Source organism: Hyalella azteca, unplaced genomic scaffold (genome assembly GCF_000764305.2).
Source record: "Hyalella azteca isolate HAZT.00-mixed unplaced genomic scaffold, Hazt_2.0.2 contig11709, whole genome shotgun sequence".
NCBI classification, from domain to species: Eukaryota; Metazoa; Arthropoda; class Malacostraca; order Amphipoda; family Hyalellidae; genus Hyalella; species Hyalella azteca.
In genome coordinates this window covers 200,324-218,151 of record NW_025941696.1, presented here as the reverse complement: position 1 = coordinate 218,151, position 17,828 = coordinate 200,324, and the positions used below count along the sequence as shown (strand labels likewise).

The window sequence follows — 17,828 nt, the reverse complement described above, 5'->3', positions numbered from 1 at the left end:
TAGAAAAGCTTCAGTATGTTCCGTGATTGTAACTGATGAATTTTTCTTATTTCTATTCCATACACCAGTGACAGGATGACGTCACTCTGATGTCATCCGCCTGTAGAATCGTGATCGGCACTTCGTGGAACGAATTTTGGCGGGACTTGCACGCTCTCCAACAGCTTCATACCTTTTAATCTCCAAGACCCAAATGAACAGAAGCGAAACCTGGCCGAATATCCTCGAAGAAACTTATTTCTTTGTCTCAATTTTTTCATGTCCCGTCATAAGTTTTTTCGTTAACACATGCGTTACGAATGTAAATAGATATCTAATATCGTGGTCTTCAGCAACCGCTGGTTATGATTGTCATGGCTATTTTAACTCAAGTATTTCGTCTCATCATGAGGAGTAAATAAATCAAAGGAAATGAACGAAACTCTTTCGATTGCACTGTAATTCTTTAATAAGCAATGCTTTGTCTAATATTCCAATTAATTTAATGATTTCATAGTATTTATAAAAATTTAAACGTTCCAGCAAATGAATGAAATTCGGGTAATATGCTAATAAGAAGCCAATAAGAATGCTGGCAATTATTATTGTTTTCTAGGGAGTCGTGGTAGTGGTCGACGTCGAGGTCGCGGTCGAGGTCTCGCCGGTGCCCGTAGCGCAGTAGTTAATCACGCACTCTACGTAGTTGTGGACCTGAATTGACACAAAAAAAATCACCCATATTAACAATGTGGTTAACAATATGAACATATCCTTACATAAATTCCTGTAAAAGTTGCTAACTCCTATACGTGTCTCAGGCGCCAGTTACCAGCACCACCCACCTTGTAGCTGTCAAGGTAGTAAGTAGGGCAGCCGTCAAGCCCAAGCTGGATGACCCACCTTGTAGCTGTCAAGGTAGTAGGTAGGGCAGCCGTCGAGCCCCAGCTGGATGACCCACCTTGTAGCTGTCAAGGTAGTAGGTAGGGCAGCCGTCGAGCCCCAGCTGGATGACCCACCTTGTAGCTGTCAAGGTAGTAGGTAGGGCAGCCGTCGAGCCCCAGTTGGATGTTCGCCAGCTGTGTGGCTCCAGCGGCCGCCGTCAGGAGGGCTGCCTTCAGCGCGGCTACGTTGAAAGTCCCGTCAGCATTGGTCTTTAAAATAATATATAGTGAATTGGAATTGCATTGCATATAATGAATATATGTAGAATGTCGTGTTACTATCACAAAAAGAAAATGGATGTTCATTCAAAACAATACCACGTTCCATCGTTGCTTCTCAATTTACTCACTTCAAAGGTGCAGAAATAGTGAATTATTAATCAACGAATAACAGTTAGAAACTAATAAATGTCATTTTTACATAGCCATTGGCGGTTGCGACGCATTTCCGCAGTCTCGTGGCCATTTCCGTATAGCCTAAAGCTTCAAGGCGGTCAGCAACTCTGTCTGAACTATACGGTCCTTCTCCACCGCCGTGTCCTCCTCCACCGGGTCTTCCTCCACCAGGTCCTCCTCCACCGCCGTGGACGCCGCCACCGCCGTGAGATTCCCACGACGCTGACCTCCGCTTGCGTCCGCCTGTATTAAGGTACGATTCTAAACCTGAACTAATGTCTTGAGATTTTTCTGAAACAACAACCATTCAGCGAGCATCGGCAGTCAATAATTGAGTATCGGTACGAAAACATTGTGAACTCCATCGAGGTGACACGCTGGCTGCCGAATTGTTTAAGGGACAATGAAGTTTCAGAAGTTATGTAGAAATTCGGACCGCTCTGAAGCTTCGTCCCGTATGTGATCTTGTAATAACGTTTGTACAATGATATATGAATAATAGTGAACCGCAATACCTTAGTGAAAATCTAACGAGTTGTAAGCTGAATATTTGTTTGCCCTTGATTTTGAAGCTCTCTGAAGCTTCAATCTGCAATAATGATAATGATAAATTCAATCTACATAAATAACGTCGGTGAATGTCAGAGATGTTGTAAGTTAATTTCCCTCCACTTTCATTTGTAGTTTAACTGAAAACTTTCAGGAACATACATTACGCGTTAAGGAGACTCTCAATTAGGTTTTCAATAGTATTAGTCTATCCAGCTGTACATTTTTTATCGGCATGATATCAATATACTTCGAAATTTTTAAAATAACTATTTTACTTAGGAGATATTATTGGTATTGGAATTTAGTGGTCCACTCATCATCACTAAATTCAATATGTATTCATTATGTATTGTATATATGTATGTGTTGCACTCACTTGGCCAGACGTCGACGATGGCTTTAATGTCGGCGTTGTTGGCAAGGCACCAATGTTCAAAATAGTATTAATAGGCAAATACCACTACCGGTATATTTAATATGTATTGAGTACTTATTGTACGTATAAATGCACGTATTGCCCTCACTTGGCCAGGCGTCGACGATGGCTTTAATGTCGGCGTTGTTGGCAAGGCAGGTGGTGACGACGGCCGCTTGGGCGGTCCTGTTGGCTGGCGGGTCCAGCAGTTGTTGGCAGGCGTGGCGCGCAGAGTTGGAGCTGTTCAAGGGAAGAAAATTGGGTGTGAAAGCAAATTTTCAAAGCATTAGACAACTTTAACACAATGTACACTAACATTAAATTTCAAACCTTGCGCTGTCGAATGTGTAACATATATAATTTTTGTCTCCTATTTCCAACAATAGGAAACTTATCAATTTAGGAGGAATCCTCATAATAGGCAAGCCAAATTAATTATTTCCAACAATATCGGCTTGTGAAACGTTAAATTATACATGCATGATTGAAGTAAAATATTGTGCCGATTGAGTTCCTTGTTCGTTATAGTTATTTCCTAACAATTATTTCTTTGCAAATTGTTCCAACATGTTTACCCGCTCCATGCCCAAGCTCCACCTCCATCCACATCGATGTATCCGGCGACGATGTCGGCCAATGACAAAATAAAGATGAATTTCATCGATTTTGATGGCGCTTATCTCTTTTGAACCTGAAAAATTGAGACTCGATGTTTTAGTGGCAGTGTTGGCGTTAATAATTCTAATATCTTGAAGGAGCTGTTCCTAATAGTTTTTTCCAGCATCTTAATAGTTCACAAATGATTTCAATTGTTGAACGTTCTGCGCGTGATTCCTGATAAATGTTTGGAACGTATTTCTTAACTGTAATTTTCAGTATTAATAGATCTCTCTGAAACAAAGTAAAATGAGATTCTATTTTTGATTCACCTACAACTTATAGTAAGCCGTGTCTCATCCAGCAGTGATGAACTTCTGGTGTTAGCAAAACCCTGCTGCTGCTGCACAGTGCGCTGCCGTGCGTCCTTTAGATGTGAAAATCGCAGTCCGGCGGACCCGCTTATATGCAAATAGTGGGTAATTATCAGGACAATGAGTTGATATTGATGCAGTTGGAAAGGCTGGACGTACGGTACGAAAGGATTACAGAAGCGGACAATGAAGCGGGCAAGAGGCAACGCCAAAATTTTTTACAAATTATTTTTAAATTTTCTAATTTTTTATGGTTTTAGGAGACGTTTGCAAGATAAAAATAAAATAATACTCAACATCAAGCAAACCTGCTATGAAATTCACGACTCAAAATTTTATCACTCTAAATTAAAACAATTATTATTAATTGATATTTCAATCTCACATTCGTGTGCAAGAAGTTTTAATTCCCGCTGACTTCAATTGATTAGTTGTTTATTATTTTTGGAAACAACAACATATCCAAGAAACAATCATATAAATTAGGATTATAAATAAAAAATCTGCACTGCGCTAACTTCACGACGATTTGCTATGTTATAATCAATATTATATTGACAACTATGAGCGCACTAAGGTAGCCATAGAAAACTTATTCTAATCAGGTAACTGCTTCGATCAGTCTGAAGCTTCACACCTAATTTAAAGGTCAGGTTGTGTGATGCTTTATTCAATTCTAGTATTTCTACAACAGTTGGAGATAAGGAAAAATTATGTACACTTGCGGACTGTTCTTGAGTGGGTCCAAACAAAGTGCATTTTTTATGCAAGCCGTTTCAGTTCAGTCCGCCTTAATCATACGTTCGTTCTTTTTAGCTAAAATAAAAATCCAAGTGGTATGTAAATAACTCTGTAAATAATCTCTAGTCGCATTGCACGTGTATTGTTGCAATCGGAACAATACCTCTTTCTATTCATGTAGACCGATCAAAACGCAAATTTTGTCATCCGTCATAATTTAAAGTTCTATTCAATTTCGAAAATCCGTGGCAAATGGATATGCTGCTAATTTTGTTCCACTGTTATTCGACAGCTAAATGATTCCGCGCTGCATAGAAAGACTGCAGCGCATATTGAATGCTTTAGCTTAGTCACCCCGAAACATGCATAATCGGATGAGTATCACCTGACGGCATAATAGTAATTTACGTAATATTTTACCAATGAATTGGGATTGTCCCAGTTGCATGACATAAATGATGTTATTGTCCCGTCACACCTTGGCATTAGAGGGGAATTCATATTTTGCATGGCACTGAATATAGATACGTTGACACAACGCTTATTCGGGGCTTACATTGTTACCAGTGTTTAATTAGACACGACGAAGAGCTATACCACAGGTTTTTTTTGGCATTGATTAAGGCATGACAGCTGCCGGTAAAAGAATGATATGATAAAATCTTGATAATTTTTTATTACCAAATTCAATGGATTACGCTGTGTAGACTTAGTAAAATCATTCCTTCGATGTTGTCTAATTTATGATCAGTATGACGAATTGGCTAATTAAACATTCGGATGAATTATTGATTATTCAAATGAATCAATTGCTCTAGTCGAAACGATTTGACCAAAACTGTCGAAATGCGCCAAAGAAAATTCTGAATTTCTCACCAGTGTATTTTGGTCTAAAATTCCTGATTCTCTTCGGTCTCGTGTGGATTGTTACCGCCATTATTACTGCTTTATTTCAACTATTACTAGTTTGAAAGCTACCAGGCAGGACTTTAAGATTAAAACTGAACAAACTTATGCTTCATAGAGAGCCTCATTAGGAGCTTGGGCTCGATAATAGTCCTCTTAAGCAGTAATATCTCAGACCAGACTCATGCAGCGAACTTAAGGCAGCATTCAGGGCCACGGAATATAATGCTTTACAGGAGGAACGGCGCCCTTGCACTAATTTTATACTTGCGATGCCTTATGGCTAGCAATTTCATGAGTTGATCGGATTAAATTGGTTCACATTAAGTGTGCGAAAATCGTCAATGTGTGTCAATATTTTGTTGTTTTTCGGGTCAAAGTGAACAACAACAGACTGGCCTTGCGTTATCGCTGACCGGCATTTGTCAAATTGAAAAAAATACTGCATCGACCAACGAAATTGAGTGTTGTGAAATTCTAGTGATCACCAGCGTTTTCTTAGAAGAGTGACTTTTTGAGTAATCATAGTAAGAGTGTTCGACGTCACCAAACATCAAACTATCTAAAAAGTTAGGAATTTACCGTAAGTAAAAACAGTAATAACGTGAATGCACAGGGTGCGGAGTGCGAGATTCCTTCCAGATTTAAGTTCCTTCCGTTGCGAGTTCTAGAAGAACGCGAAGAAGATGGACTTTAGGGAGTGTTTGGAGTCACCAGATGGAAGCCGGTAACCTACGGGACTGTCGCTAGTTGTAAGACCTTAAAAATAGTTGGTGATTGTTGATGACATTGAGTGGAATACATCATAAATGTTGATGCGTACGTGCAAAACTATAACTAAGCTCAAATAAATTTCAGTTGGGCTTAGAGTTTATTTCAGTTAGACTCAGATGATTTGGCGCAAAAGCTGAATTATTGAGACACTGAATCAGTTTATTTCAAAATAACTACAGGTGAACTGAAATTCACACATGTACTCTGGAAAAGACAATTCGTGCAAGACCTCAATAATCCATGCGAAATAATCACAACTTTGTTCTATTTCTCAAATTTTGTTCCTGTTTCGAAATCTCAATAGCATCAATGGATTTTTTCCTAAAGCTTGTATATTATAGTTTTGTACTATTTTTTTCCGTTTAAATCTTCTTGAAATCAAGCTTCAAATGTCATATAAATGCAGACTAGATTTATAATTCCTGAGTTTGATGTGCCAAGGAAGTGCACAGAACTTGGTCCAAGAGCGTTGACATTCCTGACATCAAATTTTCTCTAGATTTTAAATTATGATAATAATACCCTCCAACATTTGATGAATTTTACAATTAGGAATTTCAAACATTACTTTGCTTATTATGTTACGTCACTCACAGGAGGTATGACTTGAAACCGCGCAGTTTTCTAGATGTGTGTTGTAACCTGCCTCTGGATATTCCAGCTGCCACCTATACAATAATCGAATCAAAACTGTCGACCAGAAGTTCAGGAAAACTTCAAAATAATTCCAGAGGAGATTAGTTGCGGTAGCAGTAAGTCGTTTAGTGCCGCGCTAGAACGTGGAACAAATTGTACCATCCTCCCGTTGACTAACTGGACTGAATGCCTTAACACGTTGACTCCGATTGCTTCATCTCATATTATTATTCAATTTTTGTACTATTCTGGATTATGTACCACTGCTTCCTGGAGAAATAAGTTTCGTGGCACGCATATGTACCCCTTCGGAGTCAACGTGTTTATTACTTCAGTATTTGATTTGAGGTTCTGCCAGCGAAAGTGCTGAAGTCAACGAGAAAAAAGTCTTCGCCAAGATTATATTTTTATTTTTAAATTGGGTCTAGAGTCTGGGAACGAATTGCCTGATTATTCCTAACTCACTGTAAGCCATTTATTGAAATATCAAATTCAAGTGCCGTAGAATTTTCCATAATTTTCGACGCATTCTTCCAACTGATCGTCGCTTGTACGAATTTTTTCATCAAACAAGCTACGGAAAGTTTACTCGCCACGCAAATTATTCTCCTGCTTTTGCGTCGCCACTCAGAAATATATCTCTACTTAGGCGTCGCCACTCAGAAATATTATCAAAACTAGCGATCGCTTGTGAGCGCTGATTTCTTATTTATCTTCACTCCAACGTGCATTTTGTGTCTGACGCAATAAACGATATTTCCTTATTTTCTTGCAGATGGCAATATTCGTTTGATAGTTTAATGCCTATTTCTAATTAATAGTTTAATGGCTATTAGTAATCAATAGTTTAATGACTATTAGTAATTTAAATTTAATGACTATTTTCATTTGAAGGGTGAAAGAGTAAAATATTAAAATGCTAAAACTAATAAAACCTAATAAGGGAAAATAAACTAACCATGAACGAATGCTTTTTTATATATTCACGTGTAAATGTTTTACAAATTCCAATGGTTGAATTATTCATTTTTTTCTGCAAAGTTTGACACTCAAAATTGTTAATGCAAATTATGACAAAGCCAATTGTGGGTTAGAATTAAAATAAAAAAATATAAATTAGAATAATATCCCCCATTTTTTAAGGGGTAGTAGTCGGGGTAGATGTCGTGGTCGATGTTGAAGTCGAAGTCGAAGTCGAGGTCGCGGCGGAGGTCGAAGTCGAAGTCTCGCCTGTGCCCGTAGCGCAGTAGTTTATCACGCACTCGACGTAGTTGCGGACCTAAGCAAATCAATGGACGTTTACTCAAAATAATAACGCTATCAGCAAAAACCATGAAGATAAGTTGGTAAAATGCAGAACGTTATGTCTCTGTGCACGGATAACTAAGGTTATAATGAGAAATGCATTATTGTGCATTGCACTTATCTTTGAGATTATTTTCACAATCAAACTAGAGAGGTTCCACTTCAGTTGAAACAGTTCTTCCACTCGAAGCTATACGCCCAATCCTCATTTTGTCATTCACACTTCAATATATCTAGTGTTCAATATATCTAGTATCACTGCTCTTCTAAATAATGATCTTTCTTTGCACGGGTCAGTTAAGCCATGTTCTTCATTTTCACTGCTCATTCCATCTAATAGATTTGCAAACACATGTGTAGGTGGCCAAAATAACCATCACTTCTATACTTAGGCATCAATTCACCAGCACGTGCTGTCAAGGTAGTAGGTAGGGCAGCCGCCGAGCTCCAGCTGGATGACCCACCTTGTAGCTGTCAAGGTAGTAGGTAGGGCAGCTGAGCCCCAGCTGGATGTTCGCCAGCTGTGTTGCTCCAGCTGCAGCCGTCAGGAGGGCTGCCTTCAGCGCGGCTACGTTGAACGTCCCGTCAGCATTGGTCTTTGAAACAAAACATGATGCGTTGCTATTGGATTGTGAATAAAGCATATTAATTGCAATTTTGAGCGTGACACAGGCAGAGGTTGATTTTAATGGGAAAAATTTCACTTATTTGTCACTGATCGAATAATAACCATCAACAAACACCTCGGCATTATTCTTACATAGCCGTTCGCCGTAGCGATGCATTTCCGCAGTCTCGTGGCCATTTCCGTGTAGCCCAAAATCTCGAGGCGGTCAGCAACCCGGCCTCCACAGTCACCCCCTCCTCCCCCATGGCCGCCGCCACCGTGGCCACCACCACGACGAAGTTCCCTAGCCGCTGACCGCCGCTTGCGTCCACCTGTTGCTCAAATAGAAAATACAACTGACATTTCATTCAAAGAGTTCGAAAAAACGATGAAAACCATGATTGATAAGCGTCTTGTACAGCATTTCCATCTTGCGCAAAGTGATCGGAATGAAATTTAGGATAAACTGGTATTACAAAGACATGCTTTGATGCAGTGTATTTAATTTTTTTTTGGTTGTCAATGGTGGAATCCTTCTCGCTGGCGACATCATGCTTGTCTGAGGGTTGACTGGAAAAGTATTTGGCAATGTTTTAGGTCCAACCTGGAGTCATCTGGTGTGTATTTATTTTGTTTAAAATTTAACGCAATGCATGAGTGCTGCATACCGTTGAATCTGATGGCATTACAAAAAATTAATTAATGTCATTGTATGACGAGCCTTTGATAATAAAATGCATATCTGGTAGGACCCAAAACCGTTAATCTTCAATACGAGATTTAATTTTACGATTCCTGATGGCTTTTACGTCGACGTTCGCTGCGAGGTAGCAATTTGTCGATAATGGTATTGAGACGTTCCCGCGTCACCATTAAATTTAATATGTACTGATCATTAATTGTATTTTTGTTTGTAGTCTATATGCATGTTTGTACTTTATATGTTTGCATTGTATTTATGTGCGTATTATACCCACTTAACCCGGGGTCGACGATGGCTTTTATGTCGGCGTTCGTTGTAGGCAAGGCACCAATGTTCAAAATAGTAATAATAAGCAAATACCACTACCGGTATATTTAATATGTATTGAGTACTTATTGTATAAATGCATGAATTGCACTCACTTGGTCAAGCGTCAACGATGGCTTTAATGTCGGCGTAGGCGGCAAGGCACCAATGTTCAAAATAGTATTAATAGGCAAATACCACTACCGGTATATTTAATATATATTGAGTACTTATTGTATAAATGCATGAATTGCCCTCACTTGGCCAGGCGTCGACGATGGCTTTAATGTCGGCGTTGTTGGCAAGGCAGGTGGTGACGACGGCCGCTTGGGCGGTCCTGTTGGCTGGCGGGTCCAGCAGCTGTTGGCAGGCGTAGCGCGCAGAGTTGAAGCTGCTCGAGTACACGAATTTCGGCTTGTAAATTAGCTTTCGTCTCAGTTAATAAAACCGCTGGCATTTATCTTATTTATTCAACTTCAATAATTTAACTTTGGAAAATTTTCTCGACGAATATCAGTTTTTAGTGTTTAAGCGAAGGTGTCAGAACTCCGTAAAATTTTGAAGCGCCACCATTTTTTCATAACACAGACAAGAAAAATTTATTCGTCGTCAGAGTCCAATAAATGTTGATAGATTTTGAGGACAGTACAGACTTGATTCGCTTTGCGATCGGCCTCGAGCGCGGTCATCATGCAAATGCCAATCCGGGCTCGCTACCGTGTGCCTGATTCACTCAAACTAAGGAACTATGACGACTAGAAGGCGATCATATCACCGTATGAACTATGATAAAATGCATTATACAGAATCAATTGCTGGTAGAATTTATTTGCTTATTGCCTTAAAATTCTTTGAATTTTTCTCACCCCCATCCCCAACCCCAGCCCCATCCTCCGCCGCCGCCACCTCCGCCGCGGTGACCTGCGACGATGCTTGCTACGGCCAAAATAATGACGAAGTTCATGGCTGCTGCTGACGTGGGTCTCCTCGTCGCAACCTGCACGGTAATGTTCTTGATGTCGAAACGCATGGTGTATGTCTATAGTCTTAGATATTAACGAGGGATTCTTTTTGATCAACTATTTCAGCACCTTGAAAGTAAACATGTTTCATCTTTTTGTGTATATTTTCCTAAATGAGACTTGAAATGGTGTTTATTATTATACCTATCAGTTTAATATAATCCATATATTTTGTGTTTCGTAATTCTTATCCACGAAAAACAACGTGAAAATATCTTTGATTCCGATGCAACACAACACGAGTGATGTACTGACCTGTCACTTACTGGAATTCAATGAAAATTTCGTATAAAAACAAGAGCGTTATCACTGTGCACTGTACGCTGGCTTTCCGTCGATGAGGCAGCCATGGTGGAGGCACTCGCTTATATGCAACCATCGGGATATTTCCAACAAAAATTCGTTTAAATAGAAAAAAGACGTCGCGCCCGATAAACGATGCTTGTAATGCTTGATAAATGGTGCAATTCAATTGTCGCGGTGCACAATAGAGCGGTCAGAATGCAGCGCCAGCTCATGTGTGCTTTGCTAACGGAAGTTCTGACGATCTTTCATGATTATCTCCGCTTGTTGTGTGTGAGTTTGGCAGGTGAGAACATCACACTAATACCTCATTACCGGACCTGCTGTCAGATTCTCGAGACTGGTCATCGATGCTTTGAATCAAATCTTTTTTTAATTACTTTTTAACTTGTAAGTTAATTACCTACGTGCAATGGATTTTCGGTTAAAATTATGTACCCACCGATTTCATATCCAGTAATGATTTTCATCTTTGATGCAAAGAATAGATATCTCAATGTTGGATTTTTTAAATTTGTTTGAAAATTCCTATTTTGAATGATAACATCAATGTATTTACAAACTGTCGAGCAATAAATGGCAACGAATTTTGATTTCACTAATCAGCGCTTAATGTCTGGAATTGCGAAATTACATTCATATATCTTCAAATTACGTATCTTGCAATCTTTAATTTATCACTTATTGCATAAAACGTGTTTCGATCAAATAAGAACAACGCTCTGGTCTAGTGATGAAGGTCTATCAAACGTTATCTTTTGAACGTCAATATAATTAATAACGCATATGGCTCTCTATCGCATAGCGCTAATTGTTATGTCTCTCCATCGCTGGCTTTGCAGCACCAATGAAAGCCTTCCACGCTGCTTTCAACTCATAGTTGATATCACAATTAAGCGCTGTTGTTGATAATCCCACACTAAGCGCTGGTGTTGATAATACCACATTAAGCGCTTGTTTATGAATTTTGCTTAATAATCGTAATAATACCTCAGTTCTGCATAATTTTATCATAATATCTCAGTGTAATAAACACCAATCAGGAATGACAAAACAAGGATGATGTCATGGTTTACATTTTTTAGTGTGAAATATAATAAAATGACTGGCGCAATAGCAGCGAAGTGGCTTAGTCGAGGCCCAGTCAGTGCTGTGTTATCTTGAGGTATGAAATTCTTCACTCCAAACAACTTTTTTCATTTCTTTTTTTGGCGCTATCTAAAAAAATTATGTATTTTTCGTGATATGTTTACTCAATAGAGTTACTAATTTATCATAAAGATTAATCTAGATTTGTTTAGCATTTAATGCCAATTTTCAATTTATTAATTTTCTCTCCCCTCGAAAATTTGGTCACCAACAATGCAGTTCAATCGTAGATCATGTACACGATAATATATCGATAATTTTCACGATGAAAGATCATTTTCGTTTGTCTGTATAAATAAATTTTTACAATTTTCCCATCAGGTTCGTTTACGTTGTCATGATTAACCATCATATCTTCATTGGCTGAATGCCCTTGGCCAATTATATGAAGATCAAAGCTGGGCGACCATCAGTTCATGCGAGGCCACTGATGATCCTCTCAAAATTCCGATATCGTTTAAGCCTGAAGAAAGCAGCTCGTCAATCACCTCTCGGACTTATCTCTGACATCCTCTAATGCGCCGCGGCTTTTGCCTCACGTCTATCCTAAGCTACCTAAATCTTCCTCTGGTGAATAACGACTTATTTGATCTTATATTTGTTTTTGTCCATCAATCATATCCGAATATTATATAAGTATGGGAGAGTCGTATGGTTATATTGGTAAATTATATAAAAAATGTTACTATTATATTACAAAATTTTTATATGATTGAAAACAAATAATAATTCTTATATTTTCCTCAAATAATACTTTGAACAAAAAAATTTTTTTGGGAGGTTTAGAGAATGCATCTAGTTTGCATGCGATTATATTATTTCGAGCATAATGGGAATTCACGTAAATAGCAAAACTAGGCTCAAATTAATTAGGTATTTGAATAAATTATTAAGATATACTTAAATATTTTAATTTAGAAAGATTTGAATGCTCATTGGATTATTTTGGATATTAATCGACAAATGTGTTCATAGAATTTTTTTACTATCTTACCAACTCGTTTGATCAGCAACCATCCGTCAAGCTTGGTCACTATCAATTTAGTTCACGAATTCAAGTCTTTTGAATAGCACACTTTTTGCATCAACTTATTCAATAATGTATAGAGCTGGTAGCTTAGGTTGGCACAAGTTCTGATAAAGTTATAGTATGAATATTTTCAGCATCGGATTATTATTAAGAAAACTACTGCTATAATTGAATAGTTATTTCTCTTTTAGCGCAGCAAGACACTGATATATGGAGCCATGGATCAGATTCCTCGATCGGGTGTGGATGATACCCTCAATAGGAGAGGGTGCGGGTGGGGATGATACCCTCTAAACTCTAGAGTACCTTTCGAAAAGGCTATTCAGACACCATTACAAGCATTCGCACGCTACGACGACGACACTGTAATTAGACAAGCAAACGGCCTGAAAATGTTGAATTATAATTATAACAAGCTGCTTTGCTGTCGTCACTTCAATTTCTGTTCCAACCATCCTCCGGTAGCCTAAGTAACCGAAAGTCCTAATATACGAGTGTAGTCCTACATGAATAAAAACTTTTTAAATTTCAATGACATATATAGGGCGCTTCAAATAAACAGATGGCGAGTGGACACTCATCACACACGCTTATTTTCTTGTTGCATGTGAACTCGTCCTGTTAGCAGTTGTATGTATAGCATTCCTGGCAATGCTTTTTAGCAATGAAAGCAATACTGCAATTGTTCCTCTTGCAGAAAAGACAGCCGGGAAACGGATGCGCAACGAGTTTCTGAATGATTTCCTGTAGGATTTGAATGACAAGCGTGAAAAATGATTCCACTCATTACGGGAGAACAATGCAGCTAGGAAAGAAACGTCGGTAAAGTGAGGGAAGTTTTTCATGCATTGAACAGTTCATTGCGAGGTAATTTGGCACGTAATGACACGCTCACAATGACCTTGGCGATGAATAGGAATGAGACCTGATCAGTTTGCTGCTCGTAAAAGCATACGTAACTTAATTGCATGTGCTGATGCTGTCCCTATGTTCACTCTAACGGAGGCGTGATTCAACTTTTGTGTTGTTGCTTTAAACTGGTGCAGCTAATTTGCACTATTTGTAGAGACACGTTAACGTATTTATAGTGCTACGATGTATAGTAATGCAGTTTTAACATTGAGATATGCTGCCTGTGCCTTCAACTCGAATTTTGCTTGTATAAAAAATTCGTTTAACAAATACAAATGCTTAATATATAGGAAATGGTAACGTGAAAATTCTGCGAATCTTGGTTTTTGTCCTGAGTTGTGATACGGGAACATCCGAATAGATTCAGCTATGATCAGAGTGATGAAAAAGCGGATGCAATATTGATGCTTGCTGTTCTGAAATATTTGCTTCATAGTTTAGACAAATTCTATGGAGTTCAATTGATTAGCGTAGCATCAAGTTTTAATTGATAACAATTCCTCTCGGTGAAGTATAGAATTATTGTCGAGTGAGTGATTTTTTGAAAGAACTTTATATAGGAGCTGTATACAGTTTTTCACTTTTTATAGCTTCTACTCATAATATTAAATGATACAAGAACGAAATCTGAAGTAAATAACACTAAATTGATTGCATGGACTGCCTACTTCAGTTAGATTCGAGTTCAAATCTTATTCTAGGATTTAATGAGCTACTGACTCTGGCATACTATAGCTGTTACGCTATATAACTGTTAGGGATGGTAACGTTGTAATATATAATATCCCATATTACGTCACTATATGCGTTGGTTTAAATTACTTCTAAGTCCACCTCCAATTAGAGCGGCTGCTTTAGGTTTCCTTAGGTCAAGTTTCATTCCCTGGCCACAATATGTTTATTAAGCTCAAATTTCAAGAAAATTAAATAATCGAAAACAATAGCCATAGCAGCCCTTCTACATTCGGTTTAAAAGAAATTCATTTCGCATTTCTCGAATGATTGTAATTCAGCATTGTGATTGCCAGGATTACGTTCTCAAATCGAACTCTAATTAATGAGAGTCGACCAATTACTTATGGCTTAAATAATAAAGTTTCTTCACATTGCAACTTTACCAACTAAAATTTAGATGACATGCTTGAATGCTTGCATAACATGTGATCCGTTTAAATGTAAAAACCTTGTGATATTTATTTTGTGATGCAGCGTAAATATAGAATTCATGTCAAGGCCAAACATATTATGTCATCCAGCGTGCGTGTCGCTTCAGACGGTCAGTCACCTCATATTTGAAGAATGCTGTTTACCTCTGACCTCGCCCTCGAAAATATCAGCCGGAAAAGATTTCATCTACCGCGATCAACAAGCGGTGATGTTTTCACGGCCTACCCGAACAAAACACCTAATATTTCTTCGGTTGTTTGGAAAACAGGATTCCAGGAATGAGGAATTCATTCCAATCCCATTGATGGACGATGCTGGAGGCTTCCGAGGAAGGTGTGATGCCATGAACGATTATATTATAGGCGGTTGTTCGTCCTATAACATTGCTATAAATTATGACTTTTCTTGACTTGGCCCTCCCAATGATATTAAGGAAATATTACAGTCAGGTCATAGAGCAGACCTGACTGTAACAGGATGATTGCCATTGTTAAAGTTATTGTTGGCAGCTTTAATTTCCAGGATTTTTTTATTGAAGCCGTACGATTGCTTGTCCTTTCCTTTCCTATGATTGCTCGAATTTCCTTTCCAAGATTGTCTTATTTTGAGATTCTCATTCTAATCATTGGCCAGAATCCTACCCACTGAAATAACTTTCTAAACGCAAAACTCGACAAGATATTTCATACGGTGAGCAACCATAACGCCAATGGACTTCTTTCCGTACACAATGTCTGTTTCCGGCACATCTTTAAAATTTGTTATCATTTATTGCATTTATTTTTACATAGAAAGAGCCCGATCAATAGCAGGAGCCCGATGTTGTGTAAAATTTATGGAATTAAAAATAACTATTAGACGACAGTCTTTCACAGGTTACTTCGTCATTCCGAGACTAAAGATGGCTTAATATTGAGGAACAATCGAACATCTTCCAGTGAACAAGAAAAACAATGAGAAGGTTTTCTAGTGAGCAATATTTCCAGGTGAAATAGAAGGCAGCGAGCAATCAACAATAAATTCAAGCCCTCGGCGGTAAGTAAAGACCGTATAAATAGTTTGTTATTTTAGATCGGACTAAGCACACTATCTCGCTTTCATTTCGAACCACGGTTTCATGGACTAATACCTTCAGCTAAACTCAAATAAGATCTTGTTTATCTTTCATTACTTTGAGACGCGATGTTCAGAGGCACAGCAGCGTTGTGATTGAGCCGCTAATTTACCCACTGGGTGAGCCTCGGGCGTCACTGCGCTATGAGTAATGAGGGGACCCAGTATGCCGTGAACCCTGCAGCAGTTCGAGTACATTGTCGACAGCGAGGCTCAATTGTCGACAGCGAGGCTCAATTGTCGACAGCGAGGCTCAATTGTCGACAGCGAGGCTCAATTGTCGACAGCGAGGCTCAATTGTCGATTCATTGCCTCGAGTCTACATTGTCGACAGCGAGGCTCAATTTCACAGTTCAATGGCTTCGCTCAATGAAGGGTACCCGCTCTGCTCGTCATTTCTACGCTCCGAGTTCACGTCTTTTGATGCGCAGCTCTCGACTGGCTATTGACATCATGAGGATTACTTTTTTGATTACTTTTCACTTATAACGATTACTTTTTTTTTGTGTGAAGAATATTTTGGATGACCTGAAAATGAAAAAAATTGATCTTAAAATGCTAATTGAAAAATAAAATAATTCATTCAAATTATTAGTTAAAACAAATTTTGAACTCAAAGAGCTCGCTGCAAATAAATCTGCTAGTTTAATTTAAAAATCCAGCGGTGATTCATTTTACCCTCATGTACTGCTTTTGTCGTTGTAACTTCCTATTGCTAGAATTTATCATAAACCCGCCTTAATAACCGTCGATTGGGCCAGATTTGCTACCGATGTTAACGTATTTTCAATGCAGTAAGAAAGAGAGGGAATTTTGAAATAAATATCAACAAAATGCTTAAAACTAATGAAGCTGACAAAAGAAATCAATAAACAAAATTTGATGCTCTGAAGGAGCTTCTACAGGGCAGTGTTTCTAGAGTGATAGGGCAATGAGTTCCGCGACAATTAAAACTCCGTTTCTATAAATTAAGTAAAGCTGTTAATTGAGGGATTTTTTATCTCTCTGTTTTGATAGTAATTGAGGGAAAGATCCAGGAATTGCATGGGAAACTGATAGTAATGTAACTCGTTGCAGGCGAAAAACAAATCATTTGGGAAGAACAGTTTGCCCTGTTGTCTTCTTTATTGCAGTGGACATTGGGATGTACTGCAGTATACAGCAGCGTTCAGATATGTTTTTATACAAGTGCTCAATTATTTCCAGTCATATAAAATTAACTTGCACAAGGATGAAATGTTTTCTCAGCGCTGATTCACGAGGTTCTCGAAAAGGGAATTCATTTAGTTCCTCACACACATTTTATGGCATTTCATGGATGACTGACATTTGAACGGCAAGACATTTATCTATTGCTAGCCAATGTTGCGAGAGAAAAAGTTGACATGAAATGTCCATCACTCGCCCAAAATCAAATCATAAATTCCTTTGAAAATTCATTTAAAATGTGAATAATGGACTTGTGAGTTCAATCAGGATATGACAGCGGATAGAAGTTTTATTTATTGTCTTCGTAAAATGATAGATGCGAACAGGCCGAATACATTACGCGGAAGGCATTCACAAAAAGTTGCTTTCGGCGTAACTCAATTCCAGAACTGAAGAAGCCCGCGGCTGATACCAATTTGCTGCCCACTGACCACTGTCTTTCTATTTGTTTGTGGCATCGACCCAATTAATGTGTCTTACTTACCCAATATTGTTACTTACCCAATATGCTATTGCGAATATTGTTTCAATATATCGCGATACTAAAATGACTAAGTTATGTTACTTAAATTGCATTGTATATGGATGTGATTAAGGAAAATCAGTACGAGAATCCAGGGTTGGCAATGATTAAATCAAACTGATTAAATCATGTGATTAAATCACTTGATTTTTTATAAAAATCATGATT

General features: G+C 38.3%; 2 protein-coding genes across 3 annotated transcripts; both read right to left on the bottom strand.

Moving 5' to 3' along the window:
* Window positions 1-424: 424 nt before the first annotated feature.
* Window positions 425-3,299, bottom strand: LOC108672793 (cold shock protein 2). Of its 2 annotated transcripts, none has more exons than XM_018160526.1 (6): window positions 3,213-3,299; window positions 2,859-2,974; window positions 2,393-2,523; window positions 1,342-1,559; window positions 996-1,130; window positions 425-690 (listed from the first exon to the last, which is right to left on the bottom strand). In XM_018160526.1, exons 2-6 carry the CDS (start codon window positions 2,942-2,944, stop codon window positions 592-594), a joined length of 669 nt encoding a protein of 222 aa, XP_018016015.1. In that variant the 5' UTR covers window positions 2,945-2,974; window positions 3,213-3,299; the 3' UTR covers window positions 425-591. The 2 variants fall into 2 exon arrangements, with proteins under 2 accessions (XP_018016015.1, XP_018016016.1); XM_018160527.1 differs by having other exon boundaries at window positions 3,217-3,299.
* A 4,002-nt stretch (window positions 3,300-7,301) lies between these two features.
* On the bottom strand, window positions 7,302-10,104 carry LOC108672792. Its single transcript, XM_047882968.1, has 5 exons — window positions 10,099-10,104; window positions 9,493-9,658; window positions 8,377-8,555; window positions 8,081-8,212; window positions 7,302-7,590 (listed from the first exon to the last, which is right to left on the bottom strand). The coding sequence occupies exons 1-5, from the start codon at window positions 10,102-10,104 to the stop codon at window positions 7,450-7,452; spliced, it is 624 nt and encodes a 207-aa protein (XP_047738924.1). The 3' UTR covers window positions 7,302-7,449.
* Window positions 10,105-17,828: the final 7,724 nt, after the last annotated feature.